The following is a 23,030-nucleotide window of genomic DNA, read 5'->3' as shown; positions in this document are numbered from 1 at the left end:
AAATTTTTTTAAAAAATTCAAACATATAGGGAACAAAATGATGGTTACTGGGGAAAGGACAAAGGAAGAAATGGGGAGCTATAGGTCAGTGGATACAAAGTAACAGATATTTATGCTTAAAAAAAAAAGTCTAGGGATCTAATGTACATATGAGGACAACAGGTAATAAAATTGTACCAGATATGGGATTTATGCTATTGTAGGTAAGTATGTTTTTTTAAAAAAATAAAAAGGAAAACAAAGTTATTCCTATTACTGTTATCAGACTAGCATAAATCAGATAAAAGAGTGGGAGTTATTGAGAGGTCATCAAGATGAAAATAAGAAATTTTAAATTAGATCAATTTGAGAAAATCAAGCCCAATTTAAAAGACAGATACAAGGAATTAATTTTCTTGCAACAAATTTATTTTCTTTATTTCTTTAAATATGAATTGAGTACTTAATAATAATATAGGCAGATCCTTCCAATGAGTTAACATTCTGTGTTGCCTTACACAGAGTCAAATGCCGGGACTAGAACATATCATATAAAGTCAATGATTTTCTACCATCCCACCTCATTGCTTTTACCCACTGGGAAAAAAAAATGTAGGAAAAGAAGCAAAACAGTAACACTTAGGATGACCAAACCAATTTCCTATTGTGTCTGTCTCCCAGATGAAATGGAGAATTATTTGTACAGCGTCACACAGAAGCGAGTTAAAGAAGATTATCTTATTTGACTGTGACTATAGATTTCTGAGTTATAGCCACTCTCTGCTGACTATATCTATAACTCAGAAATTTATTTATCTCCTTGGCTTTTACAATATCCAAATAAAGCTGTAGTAATTCATTTTAAGGGACTCTGGAAGCAGGACTTTAAAGAGTAGGTAGCCACCTAGCAGAAAGTCCCAAAGGGGCATGTCAGCAGCAGCAAGCTTTGGAATGGACCTTGTGGTCACAGCAAAACTAGGTCACACAGTTTGGAAGAAACCTCCTAACACCTTGGTGCTGAGGGCAGAATTCCTTAGGGAGTCCCAGTGGACGCTGGAAATGCCTACTATACAAAGAGCTGGTGTTCCAGGTAATCTCCTGTCCTAAAAGACCTTCAGAGAGTATTTATTACTGCCAGAGCAGACAGTCAAATTACAACGGCTTCTGGAAGAAGACACAGTATCAGGAAAGCACATAAAAGTCCAGGTTCAAGATTTGGAAATCCAAGAGAAAGTCCCACTCTGGGCTGAAAAACAGTTATGCCCAGAGAAAGAGACTATGATGATGACAGTAATCAGGATGGTAACAACAACACAAGGGCCAGCAGACCACTCAGGGTCCTTCTAAAGAGTCTAGCAAGGGGAAGACCTGGTTGGTGAAGGAATTAAAATTCACCAGAATAGATAAGGAGAGACAATGACGAAAGAAAAGGAGAGAAAAGGCAGGAAAGAGCAGGCAAGAAGCTCAGAAGAGAGAGGTATGAATTTTAAAAATAAAGAGATTTTTAAAAATGAAGATTTTAAAAATCAAAGTAAAAGCAGACTATTAATGATATTTTGTTTTCCCAGCCTTATGAAGTAAAAAAATGTGTGAAGCAACTTAAGAAAAAGAGAAAATACTAAATCTTTTTTTGGGTATCGTGATAAAACTATGGTTTTCTAAACCAAGGTGAAACATATCACATTTAACTCCTAAATCCCAAAGTAATAACACAGCATTCGATAAGACAATTCAATATTCAACTAGAAACTGCAGGTCATTCAAATAAGCTCTTGAGAGCAATGATTAATTTATTACCAATTGAGCACATTCAATAGACTTTCCAATTATAATTTTTTTAAATCTAGCCTTTTTTTTTTTTTTTTTTTTTTTTTTTTTTTGAGACGGAGTTTCACTCTTGTTACCCAGGCTGGAGTGCAATGGCGCGATCTCAGCTCACCGCAACCTCCGCCTCCTGGGTTCAGGCAATTCTCCTGCCTCAGCCTCCTGAGTAGCTGGGATTACAGGCACGCGCCACCATGCCCAGCTAATTTTTTTGTATTTTTAGTAGAGACGGGGTTTCACCATGTTGACCAGGATGGTCTCGATCTCTCGACCTCGTGATCCACCCGCCTCGGCCTCCCAAAGTGCTGGGATTACAGGCGTGAGCCACCGCGCCCGGCCTAAATCTAGCCTTTTAATAGCAATAACATAATGTTATTTCAAAAATGTTTTGAAAATAATATTTTGTAATTTATAAAACATGTTCACACATATTAATTTAATTATTTAACAAGCTATCTTAAGCAACATATTTATTGCCAGGAAATATGTTATATGACCTAGTCAATAATGTGAATTCAGGGGAGAAAGTAGGTACATACCAATAAGATTTCTAACATTGCAGTTAATTGTTCCCCTTTTATCTAAACAAATAAATTTTGAAAAAGAATTTGTACACGGTGTCTTGCAGTTCCAGATCCCATTTTTAACATTTGTTAGAATGGGATATATTTGTGGCTGTTTTCCTGGGTGGGATTGGCTTCCTGGTAGAGTTTGGGTTTATGGTACCAAAATAAATTCAAGACAAAAGTTCTTTTATGTTTGAGATGTAGAGGAAAACCTCAGCTTTGCTTTCACCTTCTCATCCTGCAAGGAATAGGAGTTACTGAGATGAACAGGGAGAATCCCCTGTGTCTAGGGAAATGGCAGTCTTCTCTTCTAACTCTACAACTGCCAGTGATGCAAGACACACAGGCTTGGCCTGTGCCCCTGGCCCATCCATATCACCCAGTGTTTGGTTATCCATTTAGATTTCATTTCTATGGGGCACAGCAATGCAATAATTCTGCCACCAACTCACCATACGGAAGCAACCTTTCAGTCAAATGGTCAGCCCAACTGCAATTGCTTCCTCGGCCAGCCTGCTCTCCCTCTCCCAATGCAGGTAATCCTGTTCCATTAACCAGGTCCCCGGAACAGAATTCATAAGCAGTACCTCCTCCACTAGACCCATTCTCTTGTATCTTTCAGCCAGTTTGGGTACCTTCACCACACAAGAGAGCCTTTTCAAAAATAATGGCCTAACCACTGTTAGAGAACTTGAAAACCTATCACTTCCAAGAGCCAACTTTCCAAGCAGGACCTGTGGGCCTGACTCAAGCTCTAGACACCTCCCTGCCCTCTCCTTACTTGACTTGCTCTTTTATACTCACATGTTGTTTATGTTTCTGCCAATTCACCCCCATTTCATTACCAACCTCTGTGAAAACAAATCAGGTTTTAGCCTCCTTGTACCCTGGAGCTCCCCCCTTCTCAGAATATTAACTCAGTGCTCTATAAAGTACAAGTGCTCAATAATTTGTTTTCAGCTAATAGTACACGGACAGTCATCCCTCAGAAAAATATCAAGCCATCCAACTTTCATGAGGAGCCAATATAAGATCTAGATCTTACATGGTTGATTTCTGGAGCTTTGTTGTTTTGCTTGAAATAATGCACAATGGGATGAAAGTGTCTTGAAGAAGGAATCCATAACTTCCCATCTGTGGGATTTTTAGACAAGTCATCTCACCTCTCAATCCATATTTTCCCAACTACAAAATCATAATAACATAAAACCAGTCCTGTGTACTTCATACAATTGTATGGATGTCAAAGACAGAAAAATATAGGCCGGATATGGTAGCTCACGCCTGTAATCTCAGCATTTTAGGAGGCCAAGGTCAGAGGACTGTTTGAGCCCAGGAGGTGGAGACCAGCCTGAGCAACACAGTGAGACACTTCCTCTACAATTTTTTTTTTTAAAGTAGACAGGCATAGTTGTGCCTGCCTCGAGTCACAGCTGCTCAGGAGGCTGAGGTAGGAGGATTGCTTGAGCCCAGGTATTCGAGATCAGCCTGGGCAATAAAATGGAAATCTGTCTCTACAAAAATGTTTTTTAAAAGTAGTCAAACATGGCAGCACACTCCTGTAATCCCAGCTACTCGTGACAGTGAGGCAGAAGGACTGCTTGGGCCTGGGAGGTCAAGGCTGCAGGGAGCCATGATCATACCACTGTACTTCTGCCTTGGTGACAGAGTGAGACCCTGCCCCAAAAGAAAAAAAAAAAATGAAAATATAGGTAAAAGCACTTGATAAGATATGCACAAGAATTTTATTTACCATAATAGGAGATGACCTAAAGAAGTATACTCAAATATATTTTAATTCTATAAATAAACTGAAACTTACATGGAGAAATCACCACTTATTTTAAATAAGGAAAAGAAATTATATTTCATCATTTGTTCGGAAAAAAATATTTACTGAGCATCTCCTAATGTCTTCTAATGTGCAAATCATTTTCCCCACATGAGATATTTACTTGACTAGATGATTTCAGATCATCCAAAATTAAGGAGGGGGGGAAAAAACACTAAAAGTCTCATTCAGCTACTAAGATTTCTGTGTTTGTTTTTCATCACTTAATAGATTTTTAAAATGCACAATTAGCCCTTTAGGAGTCTTTTATTTTCTTCCAGGCCAGATGAATCCTATAGAAGTCTTTTATTTCCTTCTAAGCATTTGAAGTCTTATTTCCTTCCAGGCATTATGCCAGCTATTTTGGGGGTTGCTACCACAAGGCTGTGGCTGTTAAAGCTTAGACAAAGTAGAATAGGCGTGAATAACTGAGAGAAGCAAAAATGTCACAAGATATAACCTATTAGGTATCTTGATTTTTCTATAAAAGTTTAGTATAGGACAAAGTTTAACTAAATATGAATTACTGCCTTAATAATACATATTTAAATCACTACACTTATAAAGCTAGACAAATTTCTTCAGAAATATTAATTTATTTAAATATATTTCCTGTGCCCCGATATATGCCAAATACTGCGCTAGATACAGAGGATACAACTGTGAATAAGAAACACACATTTCCTGCCATCTAATGAAAGCTTCAATGAGATACACAGCCATTTTCAATAGTCTGTGCTAAATGCGCCTTGATGGGGCAGTAAGCATCACAGGGCCCTACTACAGAAAAGGGGAAAACTTCCTGAAAGAAGGCTTCCAGTATCAATATACTCATAACTTCTTAGGAATCATTAATCTGAACACAGCCTTTATTTTTTTTCCACCTAGGTGGTTCAGGCACTAAGCCATCTGTGGACTGAGGCAGTCTGTTCTGCCTCCAGTGTTAACAGAGAAAAGCAGAGAAGGGAGGGTGAGGAACACAGGCATTGAAGCTAGAGTGCCTGAGTTGATATCTTCACTCTTCCTTGTTTGTGCTCTGTAGACAAGTTGCTTAATCTCTTTTTGTGTCAGTTTTCTCATCTGCAAATGGGGATAGTAATACCTGTCTCAAAAGATTAATGAAATTAACATACGTAAAGCACTGAGAACAAAAACTAACACATGGCACGCACTGGCTAATCTTACTATTTTGATGGCAAGAGCTTATTGTGATTGTTGTCATCCCTTACTGTGCAAGGAGTAGCAGCTCACTAAATCCATGCAGGGCAAAGAAACTGCCCACAGGTTAAAAGTGCCTCCTAGAACTGTGCATCAGAACAGTCCTGAGTTATTCCATCCTTCTGCTGTACTCTCTTTTCCTTCCGGATCAGAAATCAGAAGTGCTAACATTTCTTCACATCTCTAAGAGGCTTTGTAAAACCTGAGACTAGGCTTTTCACACTCAAAGGTAAAAGACTCCTCTGCTCAGCAAACAAGCTTCTAATTTAATTAACAGTTTTCCTCTTTTTCTATTGGTCCCTTTATTATCAGTTGAGCCTGAAGTTGTAAAACTTTATTGACCACAGGCAAACTGTTTCTTAAAGTAGGCTCTTTTTTTTTAACTCTCTGATATTTTCTTCAATATTTTATTTTTTATTAACAAATAATTTTACATATTCATGGGGTACATATTTTGGTATGTACAATGTATAATGAGCAGATAAGGGTAATTAGCATGTTCATCATCTCAGACATTTATTTATTTATTTATTTATTTTATTTGATATGTTTTCAAACACAATTTGAAAATAAATTTTTTTCAAGGGAGCTACACAATTCCTCCAGCAAAACTTCTGTATTTTTTTTTGTTATCTACAAAAAGATGATGACATTAAGTCAACAGAATTCATGTCTCTCTTTATAGACTGACTGAGCGTGATAGACTATTTTTAAATTACACTGCCAGTTCTCATTTCTCATGCCAAAATGTAACTATGTAGCCTACTCTTAAAAGTAAGTATGCAAACACTAAAAAATAGTTGGCAATTAAATAATAATCAGGGAACTAGAAATATCAAACTTCCAAGGAACAAAAAGAGTACATACATGCCAACAAGTTGATTGCACAAATGCGATGAGTATTCACGATGGCTTATTTTGACAAAGACTCACTGTAAACTCAAATGAGAGCTAGGTATAATCTGTCTAATGGGTTACCAGAGGGCCACAAAAGTCCAAAGCATTTTTTGTAGAATACCATCATGCATTTAAACAAAGATTAGTGTAAATAACTATAAAATATTTTACCGCATGTTGTTAGTTTCCCAGGCTGTTTGTCAGAGGTAAACTACCATGGTTTGCCTATTTGATAGAAGGTGTACCATTTTCAAACCAGTGTAAACTTTTGGCAACTGTAATGAGACTGAACTTCATCATAACATCTTCTCAGGGGCCATATTTGAAGAATCAGTAAATGAGAAACACTATTAAGAATAAACTCTAAATAATTCCCACAATAGGCTCTCTTAACTGGAACTAAAATGGACTTGAATGAAGGGAAAAAAAAATATATGACCAATCTAGGATATTATTTAATTCTATTCCCTCTTTATTTTAGTTCAGTAAATACATGAAAGGATCCTGGAAAGAGAGACGGAGAACCTACAGTTGTGGATATTACTTCAACCACGATATGACTAGGAGGAAACTGGATCATTCTCCAGCTTCCCCAAGCCCCCGCTTTTTTTTTTTTTTTTTTTTTTTTTGCCATTTTTATTAAGGCTACTCCTACACTGCATTAAAAAGATACAAAGGAAAAGTAGTTCCCACAAAGAAAATTCAGATTGGGGAGCCAAATATATGCAGAAAATATATGATTAAGGGTGAGTGTCACAACAGAAGTACAAACAAAGTATTGTAAAAGGAAGAAAAAACTAATTCTGACGGGGCATCTACAACAGCTTTTTGAGAGGAAAACTATATTTGAGCTGGGCCTTGACTGATGGGAAAGGCTTCAGCGACTAGATATGGGGGATGAGAAGGTCTTTATTATAGGAGCTGGCACAGATCAGGTGAGCTGACCACAAGCAGCAGAGGAATTCAGCAGAAGACAAAGCCATCAAAATAGCCTGGAGACCAACACCAAAGGAACTGTCTGCAAGTAATAGGTGGCCAGAAATGCCCCGGAGCATATGCTAAAGGCAAAAAAGTTTGTCAAGAGAAACAAAGGAGCTGACTCAAGATGAAATATGAATGGCAAATATACTTTAGAGTTTAGGATAATGTTTTTCAAGTTCTGGTCACAAAATCAATTTAGTGAATAATGATTGGCATTATTTTTCCAAAATTGGAGAGAAGGAAAGAAAGAGAAGAAAAGGAAAAAGGTGGAGGAAAGTGGGAGAAAAGGAGAGAGAAAGAAAGAAGAAAGAGTGATTACACACAGAGTAACTATATTTTGGAAAACTTTTCAGTTTCTACCTGTTCATTGTATGGAAGGAAAGGAAGGAAAGGAAGGAAGGAAGGAAGAAAGGGAGGGAGGGAGGGACAGAGGGAGGGAGGGAGGGAGGGAGGGAGGGAGGAAAGGAAGGAAGGACAGAAGGCCGGCCAGCCTTCATTCAGAGGGACCTTCAAGGCCAATATCTTGACACTTGATTAGAATGCAGCTCAGCCCACTCAATATATTCAAACCATTTGTTTGTATCCAAGTGTTCTTGGCCATGAATAATATGCTTGAAAATCTCATTGCACTAAGCAGGATATTAGATACTTAGAAAACATAACCTGATGACTTGGTAATGTAAGTAAAGTTTAACAGAATCAGTTCTAAAGTTTGTAGCAATGCAATACAGATTAAACCTGACTCTTTTGGCCTATACACTGTCCATAGTTTTTTTTTTTTTGTTTTTTTTTTTTTTGAGATAGTATCTCACTCTTTCACCCAGTCTGGAGTGTGTTGGCAGGATCTTGGCTCACTACAACCTCCACCTCCCCAGTACAACCCATCCTCCCACTTCAAGCTCCCAAGAAGCTGGAACCACAAGCGCACACCACCATGCCCAGCTAAATGTTTTTGTATTTTCTTGGAGAGATGGGGCTTCCCCATGTCACCCAGGCTGGTCTGGAACTCCTGAGCTCAAGCAGTCCACCCGCTTGGCCTCCCAAAATGCTGGGATTACAGGTGTGGGCCACCACGCCCAACCAGCCATGTTCTTAGTAAACAGACTGATAGATGCCAAACATCTTAATATAAAAAGAGAATAAGTTGAGAAAGCATCAAGATCTACATTGAATGCAATAAAAATAGATCATATTTCACCAAAAAGCAAACAGTTTAAAGTGACAGAATATCTCCTCTCATTTACATGGGTCTAATGTTTTCTTCCCGAAAATATTTTCATCTAAAACAACCATGCCTACATACAATTGATTAAAAAGCTGAAGAAAAGACTACCCAAGTTCACAGAGCTGGTTAGGGATGGAGCTAAAAGAAGTTAAATCTTCTGAGGTTTAATTTATTGACATTTTCATAACTCCATGATTGAGTAATTATTGAGAATAAGTCTTCTATTTTCAAGAATAACAACTTCATTAAAACACACAAATACTTGTGTAACTAGCATGTAGTTGGTGCACAGATAAGCTACAGAACTTGAAAAAGGCACATGCCCAGAATTTGGAAATAAAGGTAAAAATAATCAAATTCTCTATAATAAGATGCAAAAATATAAATATTAATTAGATTAGATTAGCTAAAAGAAAAGTTAGAAGTGTGTTATTGTTTAGATTAGTGTCTCTCTAAAAAGGAAGTCTAATATTTAAAATATAACTAATCAAAATAAACCAAATTATCAAAAAATGTTTTGCTCATCATCATACATGCAGATATTCTGATACCGAACAAGGAGAATTAGGTTGATAACACATTTTTAATGTTTATATAGAACTGTTTAAGAGAGATATGATACCTGATTGTTTTTGTGCCTTTTGTTTTGCTTTTTGCAGTTCATTGGAATGGAGCTGGGATGCTTTTCTAGACTTTACTGTTTCAGAGAAACATCCTATAAATCTGTTCAGTACCCTTTATCTCGTTCTGAACTCTCAAAGTAATCTTTCAATTACAAATTTGGCTCCCCACACTCTTTAATTCCCAAAGGGGCTATCTTGGGGAATATCAGATTATAACAGAAAATACTTACACAAAAAAGTAACTGGCCGGGCATGGTGGCTCACACCTGTAATCCCAACATTTTGGGAGCCTGAGGCGGGCGAATCACGAGGTTAAGAGTTCGAGACCAATCTGGCCAACATAGTGTAACCCCATCTCTACTAAAAGTACAAAAAATTAGCTGAGTGTGGTGGGATGTGCCTGAAATGCCAGCTACTCGGGAGGCTGAGGCAGGAGAACTGTGTGAACCCGGAGGCGGAGGTTGTAGTGAGCCCAGATCTTGTCACTGCACTCCAGCCCAGGTGACAGTGTGAGACTCCATCTCCAAAAAAAAAAAAAAAAACACACACAAAAACAAACTGAAGACCTACAATGAAAACTAATAAACTGAAATTATCCAGTTTATTAAGTTTATTTAAATACAAATCACCTTATGCTGCAATTTATTGCTTATCTGTTTTACATCTCTTACTGAACTGAAAATTCTATAAATGTACTATTTATATACAGCAAGCTATTATAAGCACTCAACATGCTTTTGAATAAATGAATAAAGTGAATGAATGAGCAAACTTAGAAGATTAAGTTCTTGTGACAGCAATAATACTGACTCAGAAAACCCAGTTATTTCATCAGTGACAAACCTCTGTAATGATGATAATGCTGATGCTTACTTGATGTGTTCCCTTACATCAAAAAAGCAATCCTATGAAATAAGAATGCAAATGTTCTTGCCCCTGGATGAGGAAACCAAAAGCCAGAGAGGTCCAGGACTTACTGAGACCACTAAATTAGTAATAGTAAAATTAAGCACATGCTTTGATTCCAAGGCAGGGTATTCTGTGCTTAAGGTCAGGCAGCCTACCAGCAAAGGTGGTAATATAGTGCCACAGCATGTTAAACTGGAGTTATGTAAATACTTCTCCCCAAGAACAGGACTGGCCCTAATGTCTGAGGCACAATCAAACCTAAAGATGGGGGTCATATGGCTTTAGCTATATAGAGAAGAAAAATTCAGAAACAGGAATCTAGCAGGGCTAACGCTGTGTTAGATTAAATCTCTCGAAGATACCATTGGGATGGAAAAGGAACCAGACAAGAAGAAAATAAGAAGTGATAAGAGGTGTGGAAAGAAAATCAGGAGAGATGAGCGTCAGGGAAGCAGAAGGAATCTGGAGGTGAGTGACTAAGGTACCAGTCATGGAGGATAAGAACTGAGAACTGGCCACTGGGATTAGTGACTAGAAATTATTGCTAACCTATTAAAGGGGCCCTTTTGGTGAGAGAGGTAAAAATGAAGACAGTCTGCAGGGCACCAGGGTTAAATGAGAAAATTCTAAGTTACACAAAAATCCAGGGAAATCTAGGTACATTTCACAAGTTTTATAGAAGCTTAAAACAAACACAGTCAACTCTTTCTACCTCCTAAGAACTCTCACCCAATCTGGAAGATAAGACTGATACTAAAAGGTAGATACAGTAGAAGAGTAGAGACAGAATTTCTTGCTGCTGCTGTTGTTACTTCTGTTCTTTCATCTCTCAAAGAAGGAAAAGTTAGAAAGCACACCAGTTGGGAGGCTAAAAAATATACATCTGCCTGCTTGCAAGAAGGCTCAATGCTGACAATGATTTTCATACATTAGATTCCTCCAGGATGCCATTAGCCTTCTACTACAAGCCAAAGTAGTAACCCCATTTAACAGAAAAGAAAGGCAAGGAACAGAAAGGCTAAGTAATTGCTAAAGCGGAGAAAGTGACTGACAGATCAGATTTCCATTTCACCCCTAGTCCTCTCTACTGATTAGATCTACTCTAAATGCCTTTATAAATGTTTCAATGAATCTTATCTTAATGCATTGGATTAGCAAGACCAACTCCCCACAGATAATGCAAAATAACCCTGAAATGTTTCGTGCCTCACTCAGGAGTCAGAAATTGAACTTTCAGTCTCCATTTGGACTGTGATGATCTTGATCTTTCACCTTTAGCAAAAATCTCATAGCTATACTTTTAAAGTTAGTAATGAGTGCTTCATTTGCTTTCCAAGCAGATAGAAAACCTTTTTTAAATACACTCAGACTTTAAATACACTCATGACCTTCATCTATGACTTAAAGACTTCACCACATGTAATAATTTTCTTTGCTTAGAAGACATTCTTAAATAGTCTTTGAAGAGATTTCAGCACCAGCCTCATTGATGAAAGTAAACACACACACACACACACACACACACACACACACACACACGCACATGCACGCACACACATATACATACTTGTTATTGTTCTTTTATACCCCAAATCAAAATGGTTCTTTAAAATGTATTTGGAATTCGGCATGACTATCAAAAGGTTCTAAAATCCTTCAACCTACTAACTAAAATATAATAAAATGCCAGCTAAATATGCTTGCATTAAAAGAAGCACACTGTTTTAATACTAGACTAGGCAAGACCACAGCCTAAATGCTTCAAATAGCAAACACAGTCTAGATCCCTAACCTGAAGTTCTGGCTGCCCCACACAGCGGGGTGAAGCTGACCTCGCTTGCGGTGCACTTTGGTTTTTTCTACACTAAAATAGAAAACAGTAATTTAATAGTAAGGGTCACTCTAAAACTATTCCACCATTTGCCTATTTTGGTGAAGCTTATAACATGAAATAGAGATTTTGAATACTGTAATATAACATTAAATGTAAGCTTCTCAAAGTCAGGCACCAGATTGTCAGGTCTCAGAACACAATACCCTAAAGCATAGTGCCTTGGCATACTGAGTACTTTTGAGCTGAGAGAGACAAGAGGGCCTCAAAAGCAAGATGGTCTCCCTAACCTTCTCCTGCCCTCCTGTCTCTGGTCCCTCTTTTTCTTACCCCTGAATGGATCATAGAAACTAGAATTCCTCTCCCCCTAGGTGGATCATAGATAGCAGAAAGGTCACTCTGACTTCCTCCCTTCTCCCCTGAAGATCTTCATGTGATGGGTATCCTGTCTCACACTCAGGGGAAAACATGTCTTACACAGAAAAGAATCTGAAAAACCTGGCCTTATTAAGTTGCCCCAGTTTATCACCATTAGAGCATACCTCTTTTTTCCAACCGTGTTTCTCTACAACCATCCAATTCTTTCGTCAGACAGCATAAAAATATAGTTTCCCCTGGCTCGTTGGGTCTTCATTTCTGAAATCACCCATGTCACCTAAAACTTTGGGTAAGTAAATTTGTTATGCTTTTCTCTTGTTAATGTGTCATTTGTTATAGGGATGTCAGCTATGACCCTTGTTATGGATGAGCAAAAGATTACTTTATCTCCCCTGTAAGATCTTATTATCCGTATTATTCTCTATGGTAGAAAACGGTGTCTTAAAATTGACGTTTAACACCTGATTGAATTCTGTATTCTATTTCTAAATCTGGATGGTGGACATAGTTAAACTGTGTATATGTGTTGTACACACTTTTTGTAGCTATGATAGATTTCATAATTTTTAAAAGAAGGAGATTCTTGAGACCCATCCACTAAATATTCTAATTCAATACGTCTAGGGTGGATATAAAGAATTTAATTTTACTTTTTTATTCTTTCAGGTAATGCCAGTGCAAGTGATCCATGAAATCCATTTTAAGAAACAAGCAATCAAAAAACCGCAAATAAACATAAATAACATGCCTATAGTCAGTGCACTGCTCCTAGTGTTAAAGGTGCCTATTTTCATGGTTTGAATTACCAGGCTTGGTTTTAAACACAGATAACCTAGAGTTTAAATATTACTCCCAGATCTGACTGAAGACTCCTTCCTAACTTGCCCTAACTTTTATCTATTATGATTCCTAATGCTTTTCTTTTTTTTTTTTTTTCCTTCAGGTATTTGAAGGCAGACATTCCTTAATTATATTTCTCTTCTACTTGTTTTAATATCTAGGCTCTCAAAATTTTACAATTATATAGCTTTGCAACTTTACTTGGAAGTTAAGACTTCATATTCACTCCACATTTTTAGGCAATGGCTTTTAGCTGAATTCTTCCTTTTCTCAGCATGCAAAAGAAGCAATATGGAGATAAAAGAAGACAATGCTCTTTCCCAAACCCTACTTTTCTTGCTTTTTCACTAAACACCAGTATAAATAATAGAGAAATGAAATATTTCTACAACACTATGAAAACCACATAACTCCCTCTCCAAACATAGGGCATAATTTTCTAGTTGCTTTAAAAAAATCTTTTTCTTGTATAAAAAAATCTCTGTGATAGCTATTGTAAGGCAGAGAAGTAACTTGAATTTAAATACAGTGATTCTTTTAGCAAGTCTCATCAGGTTTAAAACCTGTGTAAGGCTTTTGGAGGGAAAATATTCAAATTTTTTAAATCACAGGATCCTATATTTAGAACAGAAACTTAAACTAAACATATATATATATATAGTTTTAAACACTGAATAAGTGTTTATCTTTTCCCTTCCAAGTCAAAATAAAATATAAAATATTCTGATCTATCTTATTTTTGGCAATAAAGTTAGGATTGACCAACTCTTATTACTTTTTCTTTTTTTTTTTTTTTTTTTTGATCTTGGCTCACTGCAGTCTCCACCTCGTGGGTTCAAGCAATTCTTCTGCCTCAGCCTCTCTGGTAGCTGGGATTACAGGCATGCAGCACCACACCCAGCTAATTTTTGTATTTTTAGCAGAGACAAGGTTTCCCCATATTGACCAGGCTGGTCTCAAACTCCTGACCTCAAATGATTTCCCCCGCCTTGGCCTCCCAAAGTGCTGGGATTACAGGTATGAGTCACCATACCAGGCCTTATTACGTTTTCTATTAAGGAACTACAACTGCATGCACACTCACATATACACAACCACAATCACTACCAGCTGGACCATGACAAATCATACTCTATAATTTTGCAATTTTGAAAACTTATGTTTAAAATATTCAAATGAATAAATAACAATCACAAATAAGAAGCTGACCATGTATCTAGTATTTAAATAAAAATAGTTTAAAATGTAAAAGCCACAAAAAAAAAAAAACTGTCGGTCAGCTTTACTACAAAACATTCTCATTTGTCTATCTGAGAAATATACTAGCATTTCAGTGTATGTATATACATTGCTATGTACATACATTGAGTTCTTTCTGCTGCTAAAAGTTATAAATTCTAGTTGGCTCACTGAAACAAAAGCAACCTAAGTTGTAAGAACAGATTCCTATTAACTAACAAAAAGTAATAAAGTTACTTCTTGCCAAAGTACAACCCATGACAAAATATTTTGGTACAACAATTTTACTGAAAATCATTTAAAATGAAAGGTGTGTAAGGAACAGAAACAAATTTCATCCTAAGGTCTATAACAACTTTGCAAAATAAAAATAATCATTTCAAATGATACCATTACAACTGCATACATTCCCAAATCATTAAAAACAAATATGCTATACAACCATACACTTTATTTAGTACATGAGAGCACATATTAAACACGTATATATTACATATAAAGAAATATATAAATATACATGAGCATAAACTAAATGTGAAAAAGTGATAACACAAAATCCTGAAGGAAAACATTTTCATACTTACCATAAACACCATCAAGAACAGTTTGCAAGGACAATGCAGCACAGAACTATGCCACAGCAATTCTATTGCTGTGTTAAAACCTATGTGAGTAACAGAGCTGCTACATGCAAGGCGGAGCAGAGAATCACAGAAAAGCAGAATAAGGGCCTTCATCAAATGGTAGGTGACAGCGGGCCCAGCTTGTGGACCTTTTCATTACATGCATCAACAAATTCACTGTCCATCTTTAGATTACATTTTTTCCAATGTATTATATAAAAGATTAAGCTTCTTTCATATTTATGTCAATAAAAGTCTACATTCACTTATCTAGTAACATTATTTTAGGAAAATATTAAACTTTTCAACTACCTTTTCTTGCAGATCATTTTCTCCTACAATCTGGTGAAAATATGAATAGTCTACTCATAAGAAGATAGGACCAAACTGTACTATGAAAACTTCATTTCTGAAGCTTAATATTCAAGTTTTATGAAAAATTGTATCTAATACCTCTGGTCTACAAAAATGTTTGATAATCATGAAGCTATATAATATAAACATTAAAAGAAATGGACTTACACTTTTAGAAAACAAAGGAGATATTTCTAAATTCCACATTATTGACAGTAACATTAATATAAACAATTTATCTATTGAGGGAATAAACATGTAAGTAGACTTTAGAAGAATCTAATGCTATATGTTACTGTCAAGGATATGGATGAAATGTGAACTTCGGCCAAAAGTTGAGAACAAAAAGGTTTTTTGGCCTCTTAAATCAATTTAGCCTACACACCTCTTAATAGAATTACATTAGATAAATCATATTTATCTCTAATCACAGTAGAAAGAAAACCACAGTGCATACTAGTCTAAAACTCCTATACCTCCTGTATCTCACTAATTATATGGCAAATAGAAATAACTACCTGACATAATGAAATCTTTGGTTAAATCCAGCTATCTGCCAATTTCATTCCTACACTAAGAAGCTAAATGTGCCTTTGAGAAAACACACAACCACAATCTTGGCTTCACTTTCAATGTATGTCTATGCATTTCAGCCGGCTCCTTAGTCCAGCCTAGCAGTCCTGCCATACTCTGAAGTTGACTCACTCCTCATCTACATGGCAATTACACACATTCTCCTCCCTTTTGAAACATCAGTACTACCCACCTCAACATCATTCTCATTAAAAGAGACCAAGTGCACCCTCTTCTACCCATCTACACACATTGATATCCACACACTCTGCCATCCCTTCTGTTATTATAAATAAACAGCCCAAGTTCCTACTGAAAGTCATACAACTAAATACCGTTCTCATTTGATAAAATATATTACTCTAACATACACACTCTCTTATATCAATAGTTTCCTCTCTACTGTACCATTCTCATCATGATACATACATACTGTTATTTCTACATTGTAAAAATTTCTACCGCACATCCCCTCTTAATACAGCCTCCCTTTCCCCTTTCATCACAGAGAACCTCAAAACAGTTAACTCTACTTCTATCTCTAATTCTGCTCTTCCCACTTTTTTCTTGAGCCCACTCCAAATAAGTTTTTGTCCCAATGCTCCACCAAAACCACTCTGGTCAGGCTGCCAATAACTCCATGTAGCATAATTCAGTGGTTAATCTTCAGAATTTACCTTACACAACTTATATCAGCATTATTTTACACAGTGAACCAGACCCTCCTCCTCAAATGCTCTTTCACATGGCTTCCAGGACACCTGGCTTTGCTGACACAATGCTCCCCTGTTTTTCCTGCTCTCACTATTGATGCTTTTCTCTATTGCTTTTGCTGCTTATTCCTCATTCCCTTGACCTCTTAATGTTGGAGTAATCCAGGGCTCTATCCTTGAACCTATTCTCTTTTTTATATCTATGCTCTCTCTCCAAATAATCTCATCTAATTATGGCTTTAAATACATTTATCCACTGATGATTCCCCACTTTATATCTCTAGTTTAGACCACTCCCTAAACTACCAATTCTAATATCCCTAATTCTTCATTAGCATTTCCACTTGGATATATATATTGGGCATCTTAATCCATCAAAAACCCAAACTCTTGATCTAAACCCATATGGCTGACATTACAAGTGTTCACTAATGTCCAGTTCCCTTCTCCGTCAGGGCACATAAATGACAACACATGGCAAGACCATAAGACTTATTCTGGGCAATTAATGCGAGCAGCAGTGCCATGTATCACTGTCAGCCTGGGCAGTGGAAAGCCCATTTGTGGTTTTCCAATCTTTCTCTCTGCTGTGGCAAATGAAAATGTTGTGTGTTCCATCCAGGAGATAGACCTACAAGATGGTAGAGCCTCCAATCAATCTGGCAACTTGCAAAAGACCTTCCCACTGACCCACATGGGACAGGTACCTTGAACAAGAAATAAATGTATATTTTTAACCACTGAGATTTTGGAGTTCTTAGTGATTCCAGAATATCAGCTTAGCCCCTGTAGGCTAAGACTCCCCAAACCTGTTCTCACATAGCATACTTCTCCATATCAGCAACCTTATCCTTTCAGTTGCTCAACCAAAAACCTTAAAGTCATTCTTGACCCCTCTTTTTCTGTTACACCCAACATCTAATTCATCAGCATATCCTGTACCTTCAAAATATATCCAGAATCCAATCAACTTTACTGCCTCCACTACCATCCTGCTCTTCAAAACACAGTGATAAAAAATAATAAGACAAGTCACAGACTAGGAAAAAATATCGACAAAGCATATATCTGATGAAAGAGTTATATCCAAAATATACAGAATTCTAAATGGTCATCAATAAGTAAACAAACCACCCATTAAAAAAAAAATCAATGAAAGTGTTAATAGACCTGCCACCAAAGACATATGAATAGCAAATCAACACATGAAAAGATACTTGATATCACTGGGAATACAAATTAAATTAGAAGCACAGTGAGATATCACTATACCATATTAGAATGGGAAAAATTAAAAACACTGAAAATATAGTACCAAATGTTAACTAGGATGTAGAACACTAGAACTCTCATTCACTACTGGTTGGAATGTAAAACTACATAAATGCTTTAAAACATAGTCTGGTAATTTCTTTAAAAGTTAAACATACATATGTAGTAAAAGAACACTTGTATATTAATAGAAATGGTTTACATCAGAAGCTATTTATAGGAAACTTATAACTATTTGTAGATGATTCTTCCTTGGTTGAAAAGTACTAAAACTTACACCTACCGGATGATATACCCATTCCACTCCTAGGTATTCCCAAGGAAATAAGGGTAATATTATATATAAACTTAAGATTTCTACATGAATACTCATAGCCAAAAATTAGAAACTGCCCAAATTTCCATCAACAGGTGAATGGATGAATAATTTGTAGTATATCTATACCAAACACTACTTCTCAGCAACGAAAGGTACTGAATTATTAATGAACACAACATAGATAAATCTCAAAATAAGTATGCTTAGTTTAAAAAAAAAGAAAAGATTAGAAAAAAAGCACACACTATATGATTGCATTGCACAAAACTCTAAAAACTGCAAACTAATCTATAGTGACAGAGAGCAGGTTAGTGCTTGCCTAGGGAACCCTGGGGAGAGGGGGCGTTGAGAAGGACGGAGGAAGTAATGTCAAAGGGATGTAGGAAAATCTTTGAGGATGTATATATGGAGATGGATATACATACGGATATGTTCACTATCTTGATTGTGATGATAGTTTCACAAATGTACACATATGTCAAAACATTAAACTGTTTATGTTTATACAGTTTGTTATATGTCAACGATACTTCCATAAACCTGTTTTCAAAAAGAATGTAGCAGGTATTCAATATTTTTGGAAAGCATAAAGTGGAAAGAAATGAAAATCGATGTTGAAAGCAGAATCCTAAGAATGAACTGAAGTGGAAACCCTTTGTATCTTCCCTCCGTTAATAGCATATTTTTTTCTAAATGAGAGAATATAACTAGAAAAGGAGAAATAAGCTATCACAAATGAATGTCCCTCAGTATACAGTTGTAGGGCCTTTCAACCAAGGAAGAATCCCCTATAAGAAGCTTCTGCATTAGACAATTGCTACCCCAATATACAAATACAATTATATTGTGTCACAGTCCCCTAACAGTTGAATAATCCCTTTGAATTCATCTAAGAAACCTAGCCTAATTTCTTCTTTTTATGTCATCTTCACTTGCCACTAAACATATTGAACTTTTTCCCATCAATTTAGTTTGTTAAAAATTTTTTAAGAACGTAGGAATAGCCATACTAGATGTCCCCAGTCTGTGGATCTTGGATGGAAAATGCCTTTCTCAGGTTTACTCTGTCCTTTGTCTCCCAATTTTCCACTGAGATAAAAGAAAAATCACCATCTCCATGTCACTCATCTCCCTTGCTCTTTTCTTTGAAATCCAAAATTCCATCCATCATAATCAATTTTAGCATCATGCTAGTGTGTGAGTACATCCCCTTCTTTCACAAGCTGCTAGGGCTAGGAGTTTTCTGCAACATCACCCCTTCATGTACAAAACTATGATATAATTTTTGAAATAAAAGCACAGCAGGCACTTATGTTTAAATAAGTTAGACCCATGACTCACCTCATTTCCACCAACTGCCTTGGTTAAAATCACTGCAGAAGACACAGGCGGAGGCATGCAACCTACTGTCTGCAAACTGAAAAATAAAAGAAAATCCAACTATAAATAGTTTTTTAAAAATCATAGACCGCTTTCACTACATTCATTCTAAAATAGCAGAGCTGAGCAAATGAAAATAAGAGCATATTTATTGATGCACATGCCCTGTTGAATTTAGACAATTCTACACAATGCAATGTGGCTTACAAGATGCTGCAAAGGTACAGGTTCTAATCTCTTATGCTCTTCCATAGGCTTGAGTGAGTCTATTTTAAGTTATTTAAGCCCTTATCATACAATTCAAAAAGCAGTCAAGGAATAGTGAGTGCAGTCATTGAAAAGTAACCAAAATGGCTAATCATTTGGTAAGTGTATATAATCTTAGGTTATTTTTAGGTAAAGTAAAAAATACTTGCCCTACGTTTTTTTTGTAGGAAGTCTCTTGGTAAACTAAACCTTTAAAACTTACTTCCAAAGTTCAAAAATACTTAACAAGACACAAGCTTGTATCTTTGGATTACTTTCTATAAAACAGCAGTTTTCAAACTTTAATCTCATAAAAGACATTTGAATGTTGTAATAACATTATAGAAACAGGCATAACACAATCATTCTTGCATTCAGATTCTGTAGTAAATTCTAGTATCTATTCTCAATTTGGTTTTTACTAAATTACATGCACATGTCCAAGATCATGACAGGTTTTTTCTCTTAGGACAGAAAATAAATTGCATAACAAGCAAATGAAACTGTGAGTAGTAAACTTAAGTACTATAATTTTTTAAATTATTTCAAAATTCATATAGAATATACCTTCTGGAGAGAACAAGCAGCTGCTCTAAGTGGAAAGTGTATACAGGGCATAGAAGACATAGAGTATCTGACTTAGATTTTGAATGAGTATGATTACAGGTTACAGTTGACCACTCAACAATACAGATTTGAACTGTGAGGGCCCACTTATACATGAATTTCTTCCTCCTCTGCCACCCTTGAGACAGAAAGACCTCTTCCTCTTCTTTAATCCATTCAATTCGAAGATGACAAAAATGAAGACCTATATAATGATTCATTTCCACTTAATGAATAGTAAATATATTTTTCTTCCTTATAATTTTAATAGGTTTCTTTTCTCTAGCTTAATTGTAAGAATATAATACATAATACATGTGATATATAAAATATATGTTAATCAACTCTTTATGTTATAGGTAAGGCTTTCAGTCAACAGGCTCATAGTTAAGTTTTGGGGCAATCAAAAGCTATATGTGGATTTTCAACTGCATGGGCATTGGCACCTCTAAGTCCCACAATGTTCAAGGGTCAACTATATTTTTACTAATTTTTGTAAGAATATATATTATCTAAACTTTATGCAATGGATTTACATCAGCTCTGAAACAGGAAAAAAAAAATAAAAATGTTTAAACTCATTTTAATTGAAGCATAAGAAAACACATTTTATGAAATTTCCAGCTCAATTCCACTCAATATGGTCTTCTTTCCAGGTCTATTTTCCCAAAGGCTGCTAGAGCAGTCTGTCCTGTTATAAATTCATAATCTCTGAGCCTTCCTTAGAGTCCACTATCATCATCACTAATACTGAGCATCTGCCATTTGTAGTAGACATGAAACACTGTACGTACGCTCTCATTTATTCCTCGAAAGTTATATTTAAGATAAATGTTATCATTATTCCCATCTTACTGAAAACTGAAGTGAAGAATGAAGTTAAGTAACACAAAGCTACCTATCTGGGGTAAAACTTTCATGGGTCAAAGACATACCGAGGCCTCTCACTTCAGCTTCTCTATCTCCCCTACCCCCAATACTAGGACAGATCCTCTCAGGCATTTTCAATCTTTCTAGCTTTTTCATCCCTCCTCTTCTGGCCCCTTCCCTTCTATGTACAAAAAAGCAAAATTCTCATATCTTTAAAAAGACAAAAATTTTGCTTGAACCCAGGAGGCGGAGGTTGCAGTGAACCAAGATCACATCACTGCATTCCAGCTGGGCAACAGAGCAAGAAACCATCTCAAAAAAAAAAAGAAAAAAAGAAAAAAAGAAAAAAAATTGCCAACGATATATTGAATACATATATCTTCCATGGGTAAAATCCTACAGGAAGGAATTATACGAAAGAAGCAAAAACATTATTCCTGCCTTCAAGGAGCCAGAAGAGTCAATGCACAAATGTAGATAATTAATAGCAAAATGAGTGGTGCTGCCTCCTCAAGATACACCTACTTTTCTCACTGTGACTCATTTTTGACCTTTAAAAAGTACCTGCCTCCATGGCCCCACTGATCATTCTCTTTCTACTTCTCTGAAATGAGACTTCTGCTCCCTCTACTAGTAATAGTAACCTTAAAGTAACCAGGAATCTCCAAATCACCAAATCTGGCCTCTTTTTCCCCATATTCATTCTGCTTACATTCTTACTTCTCAGAGCACTTTAATGTTTAGCTTCCATCTTTTAAACCAGCCCATTATGGGTTGTTTGTTGTTGGTGGTGGGTGGTGGTGGGTTTTTTTTGTTTGTTTGTTTTTGCTGCCTCTCCTGCCATCTTTTCAATCTTATTTTCAACCTGTAGGAATACTTTCAAGTTTATATTTTTTAGCCCTAACTACAGTTCCCAAATTTGTAGCTGCCTATGACTGCCACCTTAAACTAAGCATGTCTAATACTGTATTTATATATTTGTTTGCCAAGTTTAATGAGATATAATTGACAAGCAAATATTGTATAAATTTATGGCATATAACATGATGTTTTGACATATATATATATATATATATACACACACACACACACACTGTGAAATTATTACCACAATCCAACTAATTAATGTATGTATCTACTCTCTTAGCAATTTTCTAGTTTATTTTATTAACTCTAATCACCATGCTGTACAACAGATCTCCAGAACGAATTCATATATTTTCTAAAAAATAAACTTCCCCTCTGAATTTACATATTTTTTGGTCAATGGGACCATTTTTTTCATAATAGTCCAGTTTGAAACTTTGAAGTTATACGTGACTCCACTTGCTCCTCAAAAATCAATCTGTCACTACAACTAACTTTCCATTCTCCTCCATGACTATTGCCAGCATCCCTATCCAGATGCTTCTCAACTAATCTGGACACTTACAAAGGCCTGTTCAATGTTCTCCCTACCTCACTCTGTCCCTTTACTATGCCAGATAAGGAGCACATGCTCAGAATATCTTTATTTCATCAACTTAGACACGATTCTGCAACCCCTTCAAGTTAACATACTAAGTATATACTTTCAAATTAGGGAGGAGAAGGGAAAAAACACTAAGCTAGGAAGAGCTTTCTCTAAGTCCATTAGGGTAAGTGTATACTCCTTTAAGTTCAACATCTTCAAGTCAAAATTGTCTGTATTATTTAGCACACTGAGATTACAAGCTGTCCAATTAATCTTCCTT

At 36.2% G+C, this 23,030-nt stretch overlaps 1 protein-coding gene across 5 annotated transcripts in view; it reads right to left on the bottom strand.

Moving 5' to 3' along the window:
• SLC10A7 (solute carrier family 10 member 7) overlaps positions 1-23,030 on the bottom strand; it is a 277,896-nt gene that overhangs the window by 239,134 nt on the left and 15,732 nt on the right. For all 5 annotated transcript variants that reach the window (XR_012516990.1, XM_074396846.1, XM_003927997.4 and 2 more), the window contains exon 4: positions 19,537-19,612. Coding sequence is in view for 4 of the 5 variants with exons in the window: in XM_074396846.1 (XP_074252947.1) it covers positions 19,537-19,612 (76 nt within the window). In the remaining variant the exon portion in view is untranslated. The remainder of the gene's footprint in view (positions 1-19,536; positions 19,613-23,030) is intronic.

Source organism: Saimiri boliviensis, chromosome 3 (assembly GCF_048565385.1).
Source record: "Saimiri boliviensis isolate mSaiBol1 chromosome 3, mSaiBol1.pri, whole genome shotgun sequence".
Taxonomy (NCBI): domain Eukaryota; kingdom Metazoa; phylum Chordata; class Mammalia; order Primates; family Cebidae; genus Saimiri; species Saimiri boliviensis.
The sequence above is the reverse complement of the archived record's forward strand: the minus strand, read 5'-3'. Positions and strand labels throughout refer to the sequence as shown.